A 17,077-nucleotide genomic window follows, 5' to 3' on the forward strand; every position below is an offset into this window, starting at 1 on the left:
ACATCCTTGTTTCTTAGCCTCCTGTCCTCCTTTATTCTGACTGCATCATCTTTCCAGGCTCCAGGGCAGCTGGGACATGGTCCCACAGTGTGGTTTGTTTCCTCCTGTTAGGTTTTTTGTTGTTGTTGTGTTAACTGGTTTGGGTCCCTGTGTGTGGATTCAGAAGCTCCTATTCATTTTCTTTCCACTTGAGAAGTAGATCCAGATCCTCTTCAGGACCCCCAAGCGTTTCCTGCTGTCCTCTTTAGAGCCTTGAACTGCAGGCACTTGATTCTAGCATGTGTTTATCTGGCCTTCTAGGTTGTCTAGGCAGGAGCAGCAGGTCAGGGATTATTGAACTCACCTCCATTTGCACTTGCAGTTCTATGCTAGTGCTGGGAAGACAAATGATCACGCATGATTTCTATCTTCACAGGCTTTCTATCTGGTAGAAGGCAGATATGTAAACAAAGTGAAAGTATGATGCGCTCTCTTGGGGGAAGAGAGTAGTGATGCTACCTGAATAAATGATTGGCAAGAATAACTGGATTGCCCTTTGCACTTGGAGACATTTCGTGGATGACCTACCAGCAGCAGCTCGACTGCACTTTATGAAATAGTGAAAAGCTAATCACTTCAGTATTGGAACCAGACTATTTTATTGTAATGATATTTGGTTTATAATGGAATTTTGGACATTGAAGAACTTATTTATGTCAAAGCAATTAGAATTTTATATCTTACAGTTTTCTGATGTGTGGTAATGTCAGACAGTCACCAAACATGCATTGCGGGTTCATTGATACATGTTGTACAATAACGTTTGACATCTTCCACCTGGTATTTTTCTATTTGAGTACACAATACAGTCTTGTTTTCTTCCTCTTTTATTAATATTATGTAATTTATTGTCCAGTCTGTGCACCACATGAAAGCACTTCACACACTCTCATTCTACGTAACGCAGGCTGATTTTTAAATATGTGTATTTCAGTATATATTCCATCTCTTTATTTGCTTTTTCATGCAGTTTGAATGGAAAACTTCAAGGAAACATACATCTTTGAAAAATTTGTGCTGGTATAAGTTCATCCTTTATAATAACCAGCAGTCTCTTTATGTCCCCTGAGAGGGAACATCTGAGTGGCTTGCTAGATTTACAATGTCCTCTCAGAGGGGACATCTGAATGCAAAGGGTTATGCTCTGCGTCATTGGATATTCAGTTGGTCTGACTTCCTTCTCCTTCCAGTCAGGTACCAGGAGTCTAAGAGAATACACTCTTATGGAGCTGCTTGTGGTAAGTGTATAAAGGAGAGCGAGGTGTTCAGGGGCCTCTGAACCACTGTGGGATCTGGCCTTTTCTGCCTGGGGGCAGGGCTAGACACTTGGGGTAGTTAGAGACCTGTGATTGGAAGGTGAAATGGTCATTTACTATTCTCACTCAGTATAAGCATCAACAAGGGGCCTGAGCTGTTTAGGAGAAAGGCACTAAGGGAGGCTGGACTTAGGAGCTATATGAATATGTATAGGGGAAGAAATGAAAGTTTCTCTGCTGGGAGCCAAGCTGATGCATTGTACCTTGAATTATAGATGCACATGGAAGAGCCTTGTTTTGACTTCCTTCGAACCAAGCAGACCCTTGGGTAAGTCTGCTGGCATAGGGCCTGGGGCTTACTTTGCAGCCTGAGGTTTATTCCATATCCCTACTGAGTGGCCTCTCAGAGATCTTTGGTCCTTCCATGCCTTAGAGTAATACCTACTTGCCTGAACTTGTTATTTGCATCTTGGACTATGATCAGGTTTTCAGTTTGGTCAAGTCTCAAGACAAGAAAAAAAGCTTGTTTGTGGTTTCCAACTCAAGAGAGAATTAAACACCTTAACATTTATGGGTCCTCTTTCAGGACTTCTTGGACCTCTTCATAACTAGAGCCTCTAAGGTCAGGGTCCAGGTAACCACCTGAACTCATATACACACACATATATATATACTTTTCATTCTGGCTGTAGGTACCATGTCTACCCTACCTGTAGAAACACTTCTGGGATTCTAGGATTCTCTGTTACTGTGGGGACTCAGGCAACCAAGTACAAGTGAGTAAGCAAGTGAATTGATGGGTTTAACCTCTTACTGTGGACATGGAGAGTTGGGGGATGTGAAATGTGCTTTCTTGAACCTCAGGCAGCTCTGACCAAGCATAGTTTGTTCTATTTAGTCAAGGGGGGTAGGGGTGGGGATTACAGGTGGCTTGATCGATAACTGATCAGTGGCTCCAGTGGTCCTATAGGATCTGCCAATGTTTCTTCAGGCAGCACAAGGGCAAGAAAGGCTGGAAACAGTTCATGCTGGAACCTGTTAGTTCTCAGCTTTGGAATGGTCAAACATGATTGTGACTGCTTCATTAGGAGGATACCAAGAAATTAGGCTGAAGTGGAGGAGTGGGGAATGTTCTCCATTCTTTTCCTTCCCTCAACTTAAGGTGGAGTTCTGAGGCTTGGGGAAAAAACTTTAGCTCCCCCTTTTTTCCTGAAACTGTGTCTTAGTCTTAATTCCTTTGCCTTCCACCTGAGACCAGGTCTCTGAAAACTTTTAATTAGAGGTGTTTTGTTTCAGTTCTGAAGTTGTTGATAAGAAGATCGAAGAGTTTCTTTCTAGCTTTGAGGAGAAGATTGAGAACCTCACTGAAGATGCATTTAACACCCAGGTGACTGACTGTGCCAGCATGGTCTTTTGGCCTTTGATCCATCCAAGCCCTCAAGACACCAGTCACTGGTCTTAACAGTGCTGGCCAGTTTTTGAGTTTTGCAGCCCCACCTTAATCTGACCATAATGTCCCCCTAACTTCATCCCTCCCTGTCATGCTGGCAGGATTCATCCCAAGTGTGTTCTGGGGAACTGGTGTGATGCTGGGCCTGAGCATCTTTCTTTTTGGTGGGAACAGGTTACAGCCCTGATCAAGCTTAAGGAGTGTGAAGATACCCACCTTGGGGAGGAGGTGGATAGGAACTGGAATGAAGTGGTGACACAGCAGTATCTCTTTGACCGCCTTGCCCATGAGGTAACACATTTTTCAGAGCAGGTCAGCCTAGACAAACTGGCGAAGGCTCCCAACTCCACAGGAGCCACAGGTCCAAGAAAACCAGTATTGTGTGGAAGGGAAACCTGGGATGCTCATCCTGGCCTGGTTACTTGCCTATTTCTTGACTAAATCTCGAGTTTTCAGACTTGCCTCTCTAGCCCCTAGCCCCTAGCCCCTTAGGTGGCCATGTGAGCTCAGTGCTAACCTTAGCACCTCCTTTCCCATAACCACCAATTCCAATCAGAGCAGGTCCATTTCTGTGTTATATGTTGAAGTTTGCAAGATCCTGTGGAGGAGAAAAAAGGGTTATGCTATTTAAAGAAAATTGAAAACTGTTCTACATGAATATGGAGTTCATTATCCTGGGTCCAAGTCTTGTGACAGCTTCTAGCCCACAGCAGTAAAATATATGAAAAAGAGCTCTGGATCCTGCAATCCAGTGCTACCTTGGATAATATATAACCTTACACAGTGAATTACCAGAGGACATCATTGCTCTGGAAGGCAGAGACTATTTAACAGAAGCTTCAGCCTAGCTCACTTTAGGGCACTCGTTTCCTTAGTAGAAGCAAGACAGGTAAGTTTACTTGTTTCAGTACCTGCTATCTTTCTCAAGCTGGAATATGCAGTTACTACATAACTAGAAAGTGACGCTAAGGAGTCGTGGGGGTGTTGAGCTCAGTGTATGGTATTCAGCTGTAGTTGCAGCATCTGCTAACCTCTCTTGCTTATCTGCCAACATAGATTATTCCTATAAAACATGAAGGTGTGTCACAGCTTCATCTTCATGCTTCTCTGGGAAGAATAAAATGAAGTCCTCAGATGCTAAGCAGGTCCAAGGATGCCTGGCGGGGGGTTACGTTTAAGAGCTACCTTTCTTCTTACACATCCTTCTTTCCTGCCTTCCCTTCCCCTTAAGATCGAAGCACTGAAGTCATTCTCAAAATCAGACCTGGTCAGCTGGTTCAAGGCTCACAGAGGACCGGGAAGTAAAACGCTTAGTGTTCATGTGAGTACAGTTAACTCCATCCATCCTTTCTAGGGCTGTCATTACTGAGTTCAGGCTGTTGTCAGAGACCCTAAACCCCAAATCTGGTCAGCTTCTTTCTTACCTTGCGTCTCTGACCTCTTTCAGGTTGTTGGTTATGGGAAACATGAGCTGGAAGAGGATGGAACGCCTTCTCGTGAGGATGCAAATTCTTGTGAAGCGATGCAGCTAACCTACCTGCCAACCTCTCCTCTGCTGGCAGATTCTGTCATCCCCATTGCTGATATCAGGGCTTTCACATCAACACTCAACCTTCTCCCTTACCATAAAATAGTCAAATAAACTGCAGTCTTGATGGCCTGAAGCAAAGTGTATTTAAAAATGTGTTTGTATTTTATGGAATCACACTACTGCTTTAGGGCTTCCATTGAATTTTTGCACTGGCATCATAGAGTTTGGTTTACTTTTTATCCCTTCTCTGTTGAGACTAACAAACCCTCGGTTATTGTAGGAGCTGGCAAAGAGAGAATCTCTGGTTGAGACTCTTGCCTCGAGTTTTTTCAGATCCCTATGCGGAGACACAGACCGATCCCTGGGTGGCACGGGTGGCGACTGAGGGCATCTCCACAGTCCACTCCTGCTTCTGGCCCTGTCTCCTTCTGCCACTGGGCCCGTGGGGTCAACCAGATGGCCTCAGGTGCTCTGTGTCTGTAATGAGATTCTCCTGGGACCCGGTGCCCATGCCACCCTTTTGGGGGAGAGGGGTGGCGTGATTGGTGGCTCATCCCTGCTCATGGATGTGTCATTTTCCTTGCCCTGGACTGGCATTTTGGGCTCAATTAGCAGGTGGGCCAAGTGTGATCAAAAAGCTTACAGCAGCAGTTTGAGAAGCCCTGGCCTGTGTCCTCTCAGGCTGAGAATCCAGATCTTGAAAGGCCCTATGTAACCGGTGTTAAGTAACTAAATGCGGGTATTAGTATTAGTACCTAAATGCTAGGTACTAATAGTACTAATACCTGCTTTTTTTTTTGGATGTATTTTTAAATAAAGATAGTTCTGTATTTCCCTTCAGAATGAACCATTTGCTGCTGTGGCATTTGTTTTATTATATTTTGTTTCATTGTGTGGTGGGGATCTAAAAATACACTCTTTTGAAACTCTCTAAGGCAATAAATTATTTTTGCATAAAATATTTTCAGCCCTAATGTGTGACATGAGTTCAGTGAAAACTGGGGAACAGCAGGCAGAGTGAGAATGATGGCTCCTCCGTTGTCTTAGGTGTCCCTTTGAAAAGCTAGCTCTGCATTCAAGGTTGGCAAATAATTAGCTCCCAAGTTTAACCATAAAGATAATAAAATAAGCACATTAAAAAAAAAAGTTGGAAAAATTACTTTATGAAGCCTTAAGAAGCACTAAGTATAATTAAACTATTTCAGGTTTAGGTACAATTTAATAATAGTTCAATTACAAAATAAAAGTTATTATAGGTAAGACCATGAAATATTTCTAACACTTGATTTTAATATATTGCGCTAATATTCTAAAACAACTCAGAAGAACACATATTTACAGTAAGCGGTATTTATGAAAAATCTGTCACTGGGCTTATTTGTGTGTATGTATGTGTATATATATGTATGTGTGTGTGTGTGTGTGTATTTATGTATGTATACATATAACCCAAGATTATATGAATGATCTAAGAAACAGAGAAGTTGTATCTCTTAACAGCAGTACTAGAGTGCAGAGTTTGAGACTTGAATTTATAAATGCTTTTCAACGCATGGGGTTTGGAAAAGGAGCAGACATCTTATTTTCAAAACCTGAAGTTTTTCTCAGGACTGAAGTCCAAATTGCAACTGCCACAGAGGAAAAAAGGGAAGCTTTTCCTGCTTTAATTGTTCATCTGCGTCAGAAAGTCCAGTATCCCTGAGATAGGAACCACTGTAATAAGAAGGGAGCGAACAGGTTCTCCCAAAGGAAGATTGTTTGTTGCGGAATTATGCCTACTGCCCTGGTCATCGATGTAAACTTAGTATTTTCCAACCTAATGCTTGGCAGCACCAAGACGTTTCAGTAATGGTTCATCATAAACCCAACATTCTCCATCTTCGTGAAATAACTGCAAGAGAAAAGGGGAGAATTTAGTTACACTTTTGCTTTGGACTTCTATAATATACTTATTTCATGTCTTCTCCCCTCAGTGTTCTGAAGTGAATTTCAAGTAGGGACCAGGGAATGTCTTGTTCATAAACAGTGTTTGGCACATCGCTTCTTCAACACTTACTGAAATGGATGAATGCGTTATTGCTCAGGGGACGGGGGAATGGGACTTGGGAGGCTGGAGCACGCAAGCTTACCCTCGTCTCCCACTGAATTTCCTTCTCCTTCCTTTCTCGGGCTTCTGCTCTTTGTCTTTCTTCAAGCCTGTGCTTTGCTTCAGTTGCAGCATCAATGTCTCTGATTTTTAAGTTGAAAGTGACATCCTTCCAAAGGCTAAAAAAAAAAAGAAAAAGAGGAGCTGGCAATCTTGAAAATAAAAGCCTAGAACCACCTATAAATGTAATATAACAATATAAGTCAAATGGCTTGAAGTGCTGTAGTTCACAGACTGAATCTCCTTAAGCTAGTACCAGGCCACTAGAGTAAACAACAGAGAATCGGGCCCAGAAGACTCTACTGCCAGTTGTCAAAGAACAGATGGGCAGCTTGATATATGGTAAGGGCAATAAGGAGAAAAAACAGTGGAGGCTGAGACCAGGTTTTCTACTTCTGGCTCTACCTCTAACTTGCTATGCAACTTTGAAGGAACCAGTGCATCTCTCCAGGACTTGAGTGTACCTTACTGTAAACTGAAAGGTTCAGATCAGTGAAGCTGAGAAGTCTGATTTCAGAAAAATTTCCTTAGATTTAAAATGCGGTCTTGAGGTAGCTCAAGCCAAGAATCCCAGCACTTTGGGAGGCCAAGGTGAGAGGACTACCTGAGCCCACGGGTTCGAGACTAGCCTAGGCAACTTGGTGAGACTGCATCTCTACAATGAATCAAAAAATTAGCTGGGCATGGAGGTGCACTCCTCTAGTTCCAGCTACTTGGAAGGCTGAGGTGGAAGATCGCCAGAGCCCAGCAGGTAGAGGCTGCAGTGGTCGGGAGCATGCCACTGCCCTCCAGCATGGGCAACAGAGTGAGACTCGGGCTCAAAAATAAATGAATAAACAAACAAATAAAATGCGATCTTGGAGAACAGTATGAATGGAGAGAATAAGGATCAAGAGGTTAAACTGCAGAGGCTTAAGGTTTAAAATGTGGCTTCCTCTCAAGGCCTTTATTCTCATTTCAGGAAGGGAGGCAGCGAGGTTAGGTAACATACTGTCCTTGGTCAAAAGGCTAGCAAGTGGTGGCTCTGACATATGATCCCAGGCATTCAAACTTGGTCTGTACTCTTGTGCTCTGCTATGCTGTCTCCAAAACCCCACCCCCTGCCTGTGCCTAGGCATCAGTGTAAGCACTACAGCAATAGTTCTCATTACGATGTCACCTTACCTACGGGATTCATACTCATTCTGATCTTCCAACTTCCTCACTTTCTTTTTGATTATAGGCAACTTCTTGGTATCTACAAAGACTGTATTTTCCTAGAAAACAGAAGTAGTAGTTGGATATTTTATTATTCAAACAGTTCTAGGAGGAAAAGTCAACTCTTCCCAGAAGACTACAATGAACAGATCTAATAACCAAATCCCATATATACTAATGATGTAGACAATGAGTTTCATATGCAGTTTCTAGCCTACAATAAAGTTATGTATCTTAAATCTAGAGGCTCAATTCAAAAATTCAATACGGCCGTGGGCTCCATGCTAAGGATATAACCTCTTGGGGAACCAGACCCATAAACAATGAATCTTAATGTTAAGCACACTGTGAAAGTGCTTTTCACATTTCAAATTTTGAACTAAGTTCAAAACATAGTTCACTGGCTCCTGTTAATTTCTTACCATCTTGCTCCCTTGCTCCATGAGAACACTTGATTGGGCGGTGCCAAAGAGTACATGTTCCTCGAAGGCAAGGACTGCCTTACCCATTTCTGTATCCCTAGTGCCAGGCAGTCAATACATTTTGTTTTACAAAAACTTAAACTGTATGTGTATACAAACACGTATACAAATTAGTTTAGCACTTTGTTTTATAAACATACCAGCTATCCTAGTGACATACATAACACTCTCTGGGTTCTTGCTGTGCCAAGCAGTGTTTTACTTACATTATTCTCAGGTGTTTTAAGAGCAAAGAGGTAAGTGAGTCATTCTCCTACCTGTACCCCTAGGGAGGTGTGGGAAGGAAAGAAAAGGCTTGCCCTGAGGAGATGATGTCAGAGCTGGCCTCAGTGGTCAAAGTTCAGGGGAAGGAAGCCAAAATAAGGGATAGGCTAGAATTCAATGTCACCTGAAACAAGTTGCAAAATACAGGTTCTTACCCCAGTTGCATGTTTTGCATACATTACACCATTCCATTCCCCTTCAACTGAGCAAAAAGACTTCTTGTCATTTGGAGAACTGGACAGAAAAGGAAACATATGTGTTAGTCTGAAGTTGAAAATTACCCAAGAGTCTGGTCGGTGGCGACACAGAGTGGAACACAGAAGAGCAACCGTGAAGTCTTTGGCAAAAGCAGCTTGGCTATAAGAATGAGGGTTCTGAACAGGACAGGATGCTTATGAACTCTAGAGTCCATGAAGAGTGGGTATAGGCAAGAGAGCTCTGTGTCGGGTGCCAGGGCCATAACAGACTTGGTGCATTCCCTGCCCTCAAGCTGTTCACAACCTAGTAAAGAGAAATGCTGCTACTTAGAGTCTAGCTGGTATGTGCTGTCATGAACTTATGTGGGCACTGAGGATCAAGGGAAAAACTGCTGGTATGCAGGTCAAGGAAGGGTTGGCTTAAGAATATAATGCTGGAGACCAGGCTTTTATCCTAAGGTTGAAAGGAACCTCTGGGCCAGATGGTGTGGCATGTCTTCATGAGCAAGGATCCTTCCTCAGAAGCCCTGAGAGGCCTCTACTTAGATACACAGGTAAGGAATTTGAGAAGAACATTACAGCAAGGGCCTGGTTAGGAATGGCAAAGCATGAGCAGAAGTCTGAAAAAGGTCAAAAAAGAGAAAAATGGGCTGGGTGTGGTAGCTCATGCCTGTAATTCCAGAACTTTTGGGGACAAAAGCGAGAGGATTGCCTGAGCCCACAGGTTCGAGATCAGTCTTGGCAACTTGGCAAGAACTTGTCTCTACAATAAATAAATAAATACTTAGCTTGGTGTGGTGGCACATGTCTGTGGTTCCAGCTACTTGGAAGGCTGAGGCAGAAGGATCACCTGAGCCCAGCGGGTCAAGGCTGCCATGGCTGTGAGCATGCCACTGTACTCCAGCCTGGGTGACATAGTGAGACTCCAATTTAAAAAAAAAAAAAAAGAAAAGAAAAATGGTCAGGGCAGAGGGATGAGAAGTGCTACCACCAGCCGAAACTTAAGTGTCCTCTGCAACTTGGGAGGATTGGGAGAAAGAGGACAATGGGAAAGAAAAATGGCAGGATCTCAGGTTTAGAAAGTCATCTCACAGTGGTTCCGAGTTTGATCTGGGGGTTCCCAAGGCCCTGTCAGCAAGGAAGTCCCCAAGGTCAAAACTATTTTCATAATAGGAAGACATTATTTGCTGTTTTCCCTCAATTTTCTCATGAGTGTACAGTGTTTTCCAGAGGCTATGTGGCATGTAGGAACAGAGTGAATTCAAGAAGCAGCTAGAAAAACCCAACTATCTTCTATTAATGATACTGAGATAAAATTTACAAAATATACAATGCCACTTTTCTCACAAATGCTTTTAAAGCTTTAGAAGAGTTTTTTCCATCAAAAGTGTCATTATCATCTGTAAATGAATTACTAAATATTTCAAAGTCTGTTTTAATTATTTACTTATTTATTTTTATTTTTGGGGGGTTGAAGTCTCACTCTGTCACCCAGACTGGAATGCAGTGGCTGCTCCCAGCCACTGCAGCCTTGACCTGCTGGGCTCCGGTGATACTTCCGCCTCAGCCTTCCAAGTAGCTGAAATTACAGGCGCACACTATCACGCCCAGCTAATTTTTTTGATTTACTGTAGAGATGAGGTCTCGCCAAGTTGCCCAGGTGGGTCTCAAACCCGTGGGCTCAGGCAATTCACTCACCTCGGCCTCCCAAAGCGCGGGATTACAGGCTGAACCACTGAGCCCAGCTGTTTTAATTTCTAATATGAAGAATATTGTTAGATATAGTCCACATAAACAAAGGCTCTTTGGGGTTCTTAATTTTCTTCTTTTTGGAGATAGGGGTCTTACTATATTGCCCAGGCTGGACTGGAACTCCTGGGCTTAAGTGACCCTTCCACCTTAGCCACCTTAGTTGCCGGGACTAGAAGTCCACATACTAAAAAGTTTGAGAAGCACTCGGCTGGTGCAATTCTCCTTCTGATGTTCCAATCCTAATTTAAAGAGCCCATCAAGAGCTCGTCCAGCCCTCCTTGAAGGCAGCCTTTCTACTGTATAAGGCTCCGACTGGCAGCTCCTGTTGGCATTGGTTACCTCCACGGAGTTTGAGAAGCAGGTCCATCCATGTCTTTCTTCAGAATATCCTATTTCCGTCATTTGCCTGCTTTTATGATGGGCAGCATTATAGCGGTGACTGTTCTCTAAGCCCTGCCCATATTTTCTGACTGGAATAATTTTTTAGATTTTACACTAATGCTTAATAAATCTCATGTTCATGGTCCCATCCTGCTTAAGTTGTGGATTCTGATTCTGACGTCCAAATTCAATTGTCTCCCTGGAAGACTGGTTACGCAGGTGTGTGTCTTCCTTTTGGAACACTGGCCCCAATAAAGCCTTCCGGAGAAGAGTCCTGTGGTGCATCACTGCAGACTTTCCTCTTCCAGGCAGGCTCTGAACCTGCCCAACTGTCTGTACTCTGCACAGTCGTCCTCATCTGACCCACAAGTGTCAAACGGAACCAAGTCAAATGCTGTAAGATGTTCTGGTTACTGTTTTTCCCCAGCAAAGGTACAGAAAAAAGGAGAGGCTGTGAGGACCTGGAGACACACTGCTGTGGGAGTCACAATGTCTGACTAGCTCATGGCCAGTCTGGTAAGAGTCCAGAATCTGGGTTGGTCAGGCGACCTAGGAAGGCCCTTTTCAGTTCCCCATCGCAAGGCCGGGTCCTAGGAAAGAAGCTTCTCAATGACCACTGACTGCTCTGAGCCCTGGTCTGAGGTCTCCTTCTGATACGGGACTTTAGGAAAAGACACACAAGCTGTGAAACAAGTTTACAAAGACAGGCCATTCTTTCGCATTCCTAACACAGAAGGCATAGTTCAAGGCCAAAGAAAAAGTATTGCAGAGAAGCAGAAGCGCACCGAGGCAGGAAAACAGAATACCTACAAGATCTCAGCAGTGATTCTGTGCTTCTTGCCCCCATAGAAAGGCTTGGTGTGGAAGACGATATTTGCACTATAGCCCGTTTTGGAACAACTGATACTGCATTCTCCTCCTAATTCCACCCAGGGCACTGTGAGGATAGACCTGCAACATCAAAAGTTTGGAGGTAAGGCTGACAGTTAAGAAGCAGGAGAGGAAGGTCGTGGTTGAGCAGCAGGCTCTGGGGCTGATCAGAAGAAACGCACACTTGCCTTCCATAACCATTGGGGAATGTGAGAATGTAATGTTCATCATGGTCCAGACACGAGACGCAGCCTGTGGAGAGAAGGGACAGGATCTCTGGTAAGTAGTGTCAACTGACCTCAAGACTTTGCTGTCAGGTTGAGAGTCCAGAATACTCCATGCCATTTAGGGATAACCTATCTAGTATCCCACCCCAGCTCTCACCACCGACATTGATGCTTACTTGCTACAGTGACATCTAGTCGCCCTTTCTGGGGCCATTTTCTCTTACTAGACAAGTGTCCAGCATATATTAGAATGATTAATGCTGGTCCACTCAGTGCCAAGAGACTTACCCTGTCCTATGTTGTGCACCCCGATTGACATCCCAAGGAATTTTGATTTGGTCCAGATATGAGCATTGAATTGGATCTTCTTGTTATAACACTCAGCATAAAAGGCTGAAACTGAATAGAAATTTTCAATTAGTACACTATATAGCTACAACCACCTCTCCAAGGTCACTTAATCTAGGGGAAAAACTGTCTCCATAGGGAAATCCTCTACCTCCAAACAGTTTCAAATTAGGCCAGAAGGGACCTACCTGCTTTTCATACCCCTCTACCCGATGAAAGCATCCATTCAGAGCCACGTGGGCAGAAGCATCCCTGAAACTTGAGGCTGTGGCCAATCCAGGAGGATTAAAATCAAAAGGATCACCTGTTCTCCCGATCTGCAAGTATGCCCAGGCCCCAGCCCCAGCCCCAACTTGGGCTTGTCCAGTATTTCCAGTCTTAATACTGCACTGAATAAACAAGATGGGGAGGGTATGTATGGTTGGCCCTCCATATCTGTGGGTTCTGCATCCACAGATTCAACCAACTGTGGATCTAAAATATCCAGAGGCCAGGCACAGTGACTCACACCTATAATCTCAGCATTTTGTGAGGCCAAGGTGGGAGGATCACTTGAGCCCAGGGGTTTGAGAACAGCCTGGACAACATAGTGAGACCCCCATCTTTACAAAAAAATTAAAAAATAGCCAGATGTAGTGGTGTGTGCCTATAGTCCTAGCTACTTGGGAGGCTGAGGCAGGAGGGTTGCTTGAGCCTGGGAGTTTGAAGCTGCAGTAAGCTATGACTGTGCCACTGTACTGGGTGGGTGACACTGCACTGCCTGGGTGACAGTGTCTTTTAAAAAAGTTGGAGGGCCGGGCTCGGTGGCTCAGCCTGTAATCCTAACACTTTGGAAGGCTGAGGTGAGTGGACTGCCTGAGCCCACAGGTTCGAGACCAGCCCAGGCAGCTTGGCGAGACCTTGTCTCTACGATAAAATAAAAAATAGCCAGGTATGGTAACACAAGCCTGTAGTTCCGGCTACTCAGAAGATTAAACTGGAAGGATAACCAGAGCCCTGCAGGCGAGGCTGGAGTGGCTGTAAGTGTGCGTGCCACTGCACTCCAGCCTGGATGAAGGAGTGAGACTCCAACACACACACAAAAAAAATTGGAGGAAAAAAACAATTAAAAATGCAAGTTATAAAAATAGTGTAACAACTTTATGTAACATGTGTTATATTAATCTAGAGATGACAGAGTATACAGGAGGCTGTCCTAAATAATGTAAATATACACACTACCATTTGATAAGGGTCTTGAACATCCTCAGATTTTGGTATCTGCAGGGGGTCCTGGAACCCGGGGGTACCGAGGGACAACTGTATTCTCTCCACTAAGCCAGGAATATACGGTGTAAAAACCACATATGACTTACACAAATTATCTCACAGTTGCTGAGATCTCCATGGCACAGATATAATTCAGTGACTTCTAAAGTATTAAAAGTTGGTTTCCCAAACCCCTTCTTTCTAAACATTTTAAATCAGTGAAGCTAAAAGAGTCTTTGGAATGTACATATACAAGAAACAGACATGAGGAATTGATCAACTTGAGTTTCTACTTCAGGTAATAGGAAAGACACAGCTGGCCACACAACTGACAGTACAGTAACCTCAGCTGTGAAGCTCTGAGTGACCTTTAGACAGAAAAGTTTGAGTGGAGGGGAGCTCTGTAACTTACTGGGTGGATGATGGGAAACCTGCTCAGCCACGAATGTGACACTGTTTTTGGAAACCCAGGGAACTGGTCCTTCTGAAACTAGCTCCTGCAAGCAAATATAACATCATGTTCTTTTGGTGAGGAGACACAAATGACATTTCAGAGAATGTAATAACTGGAGTCTCTGTTCCCTCTACACATACCATCACCCTACACACACTGTTGTTATACTACTTCACTACAACATTTTAAGCATTGCTTTGTGCCAGACTCCCTGACTAGACTAAGCCATTCTTGAAGGCAAAGATCATGTGCCTAGTTCAGGGCCAGGCCCAACACAGAGCAGACACTTAGCAATGTCTGCCAAATGATTCCGAACAGACACGTGCTATCTTCAGGAAGGACTACACGTAAAGTGTCACTTGTAAAGGGAACTACACAGAGAGTTGTGTTTACTAAAGACAATGATGTGCCAGGTGCTACAGGCTAGGGGATTTTTCCCACTTCTAAAAGTCTCTCAACATGCATTTGAGTCTCCTTGCTGGTTGTCGTCTTCTTTTTTTTTGAGTTGGAGTCTCACTCTGTCACCCAGACTGGAGTGCAGTGACCGCTCCTGGCCAGCGCAGCCTCGACCTGCTGGGCTCTGGCGATCCTTCTGTCTCAGCCTTCCGAGTAGCTGGAATTACAGGCGTGCGCTACCACACCCGGCTGATTTTTTATTGTAGAGATGAGGTCTCACCTGCCCAGGCAGGTCTCGAACCCGCGGGCTCAGGCAATTCACTCACCTCAGCCTCCCAAAGGCACGGGATTACAGGCTGAGCCACCGAGCCCGGTTGGTTGCCGTCTTCAAACCAACTTCTAACTGTTGAACCCTGGCACTCCGTTCTAGGTTACCGACTCTTCTGTAGCTATGCTGTCTTCCTACATAATGTCATTCAATCCTAGGGCTTTAAAATGCCATCGAAATATATTATAATCTCTCCCTTGAACTCCACCACTCCACTTCCATGTCTAACACACCCTCATACTCTAGAGTTCATGTCACAGCTCTTGATTTTTCCCTCCTCAAATAGACTTTCTTTTATTTATTGGTAATAAGATACTCCCAACTGCTTAAATCCACACAGAGACTCATCTCTGTCTCCTTTCCTTTACCTCCCCCAGACTATCCAAAACACAGCTGGATTCCTACGTCTCTCCTGGAATCAGACCGAAGCCGCCTCCGGCTATGGTCTCCATGCTTTTATTTTGCCCTTTCTCAATTTATTTTTCACAAAATCGTCATAATGATCTCCTCAAAACAATAATGAGATCTTGAAAGCCATCAAATTGTCATCATGGCTTACAAGGCCTTCTGATTTCCAAATCTACTTCCTTGTCTCATCCCATTCTTTTCCCCTTCTCACTATATTCAGAACATGCTGATCTAATGACAACGTTCTATGGGTGACGAGCACCTTTGGATCATTGCTTGCATCATTATCTGCCCCTAAATGAAAACACATCTTGAATCAGTACATGACGTAAGGAGTTAAAAATGTCAATGCAGAACTCACTGTGTTTTCTTCAGTATCATTTGGTAATGTCCAATGACACTGAAAAATCTCGCCCAAAATGGGGTTGTATGGCTTTTTGGCAACTGATCCTTTCCTTCCTGCATGAAAGGCTGAGAGGTACCATTTCACAACCTGAACCATTCGATCCTTGGGATCCTTCTGGTCACTAATGCTGCAAGGGAAAAAGACAAAATTTAATGTCCTGACTTTTGGCAGAATACAGTTGATACAGCACCCCAGCATGGTCCACCCTCAGCCAGGCTGAGAAACCAAGACCCGGGCCAGGAGTTACCTCAAACTTTCTTTTTAAACTGAGGCATGGCCAGACGCAGTGGCTCAAGCCTATTAATCCCAGCACTTTGGAAGACTGAGGCAAGAGGATTGCCTGAGCCTGAGGGATTGAGACCAGCCTGGGCAACATGGTGAGACCTCGCCTCTACAATAAATCAAAAAATTAACCAAGCGTGGTGGCACATGCCTGTAGTTCCAGCTACGTGGAAGGCTGAGGTGGAAGTATCGCCTGAGCCCAGCAGGTTGAGGCTGTGGTGGCTGGGAGCATGACACTGCACTGCAGCCTGGGGACAGAGTGAGATTCTAACTCAAAAAATAAATAAATAAGGCTGGGCTCGGTGGCTCAGCCTATAATCCCAACACTTTGGGAGGCCAAGGCAAGAGGATTGCCTGAGCCCGTGGGTTCGAGACCAGCCCAGGCAACTTGGCGAGACCTCATCTCTACAATAAATCAAAAAATTAGCAGGGCATGGTAGTGTGCGCCTGTAGTTCTGGCTCCTTGGAAGGCTGAAGTAGAAAGATCACCGGAGCCCAGCAGGTCAACACTGGGGTGGCCGTGAGTGTGCCACTGCCCTCCAGTCTGGGTGATAGAGTAAGACTCCAACTCAATAAATCAATAAAACTAAAGTATAACAATATAATTAAATGCACCAATCTCAGTGTTTTGTGTGAGGATTTGACCAATGTATATATCCATTTAATTATTCACCACCCAATGAAGAAATAGAATATTTTGATTATTCTATGAAGTTTCTCCGGTCTCTCTTTCCAAACAATCACCACATCTCACCTTAAGGCAAACACTGTTTCTGGCTTCTAGTACCACAGATTAAGTGCATATAAGTACACTGTTTAATTGTTCAATAATTGGAGATTTAAAATTTCTAATTGAATAATTCTTTCATGGTCAGAGAATATACCCTGCATGATTCCAATTATTATTATTTTTATTACAGAGTTGTGGGGTACAAGTGAGGATTAACTACATAAGTAGGCTAACTGCAGGTGAAGTCTGGGCTTCTAACTGTCCCTCCCTCTCCCTGGAAGTGGACCAGGTACTCTCTTTGTTGTTAGTGCCCCCCCCTCTCATCTTCCTCCCCAGCAGTGCCTTGTGACTGCCGATCCCACCCTTGTGTGATTCCAATTATTTTGAATTTATTAAGACTTCCCTATATATGGCCTATCCTGATGAACATTCCATGGGCACTTGAAAAGACTACGTGTTGTAGCATTGTTGGACAGTGTTTAGAAAGGTCGACTGGGTCAAGCTGACAGATTATCTGTTTGAAACTTCTATTGTCCGATTCGGGGAGGAGGAAGGGATGCAGGGGTTGCTTGTTCAATCAGTTTCTGCGGAAGGCATTTGTGGACTTGTCTATTTCTCAGCCAAGCTGAGAAGAACAAGACCCGAGTCAGGAGTTACCTCAAAGTTTCTTTTTAAAACTGAGGTA

At 44.1% G+C, this 17,077-nt stretch overlaps 2 protein-coding genes across 8 annotated transcripts in view; one reads left to right on the forward strand and one right to left on the reverse strand.

Moving 5' to 3' along the window:
• The window catches only part of NRDC (nardilysin convertase), a 44,913-nt gene extending 40,491 nt beyond the window's left edge, over positions 1 to 4,422 (forward strand). The window contains exons 21-27 of one of the 2 annotated variants that reach the window (XM_008061431.2): positions 1,230 to 1,277; positions 1,571 to 1,623; positions 1,988 to 2,071; positions 2,592 to 2,682; positions 2,920 to 3,036; positions 3,977 to 4,066; positions 4,193 to 4,422. In XM_008061431.2, coding sequence (XP_008059622.1) covers positions 1,230 to 1,277; positions 1,571 to 1,623; positions 1,988 to 2,071; positions 2,592 to 2,682; positions 2,920 to 3,036; positions 3,977 to 4,066; positions 4,193 to 4,387 — 678 coding nt within the window. In that variant the 3' untranslated portion in view covers positions 4,388 to 4,422. Of the gene's footprint in view, positions 1 to 1,229; positions 1,278 to 1,570; positions 1,624 to 1,987; positions 2,072 to 2,591; positions 2,683 to 2,919; positions 3,037 to 3,976; positions 4,071 to 4,192 lie in introns of both variants that reach the window. The other variant, XM_021714127.1, reaches the window with a different exon arrangement.
• Positions 4,423 to 5,413: 991 nt separating this feature from the next.
• The window catches only part of OSBPL9 (oxysterol binding protein like 9), an 89,652-nt gene continuing 77,988 nt past the window's right edge, over positions 5,414 to 17,077 (reverse strand). For 3 of the 6 annotated variants that reach the window (XM_008061432.2, XM_021714131.1, XM_021714128.1), the window contains 9 exons: positions 15,336 to 15,507; positions 13,801 to 13,885; positions 12,081 to 12,191; positions 11,754 to 11,817; positions 11,506 to 11,646; positions 8,521 to 8,599; positions 7,587 to 7,678; positions 6,406 to 6,541; positions 5,476 to 6,167 (listed from right to left, as the gene is read on the reverse strand). In XM_008061432.2, coding sequence (XP_008059623.1) covers positions 6,093 to 6,167; positions 6,406 to 6,541; positions 7,587 to 7,678; positions 8,521 to 8,599; positions 11,506 to 11,646; positions 11,754 to 11,817; positions 12,081 to 12,191; positions 13,801 to 13,885; positions 15,336 to 15,507 — 955 coding nt within the window. In that variant the 3' untranslated portion in view covers positions 5,476 to 6,092. Of the gene's footprint in view, positions 6,168 to 6,405; positions 6,542 to 7,586; positions 7,679 to 8,520; positions 8,600 to 11,505; positions 11,647 to 11,753; positions 11,818 to 12,080; positions 12,192 to 13,800; positions 13,886 to 15,335; positions 15,508 to 17,077 lie in introns of all 6 variants that reach the window. The other 3 variants (XM_021714132.1, XM_021714129.1, XM_021714130.1) reach the window with 2 other exon arrangements.

The sequence above is a fragment of the Carlito syrichta genome, unplaced genomic scaffold, assembly GCF_000164805.1.
Source record: "Carlito syrichta isolate Samal-C Ts95f unplaced genomic scaffold, Tarsius_syrichta-2.0.1 Scaffold305250, whole genome shotgun sequence".
Lineage (NCBI taxonomy): Eukaryota > Metazoa > Chordata > Mammalia > Primates > Tarsiidae > Carlito > Carlito syrichta.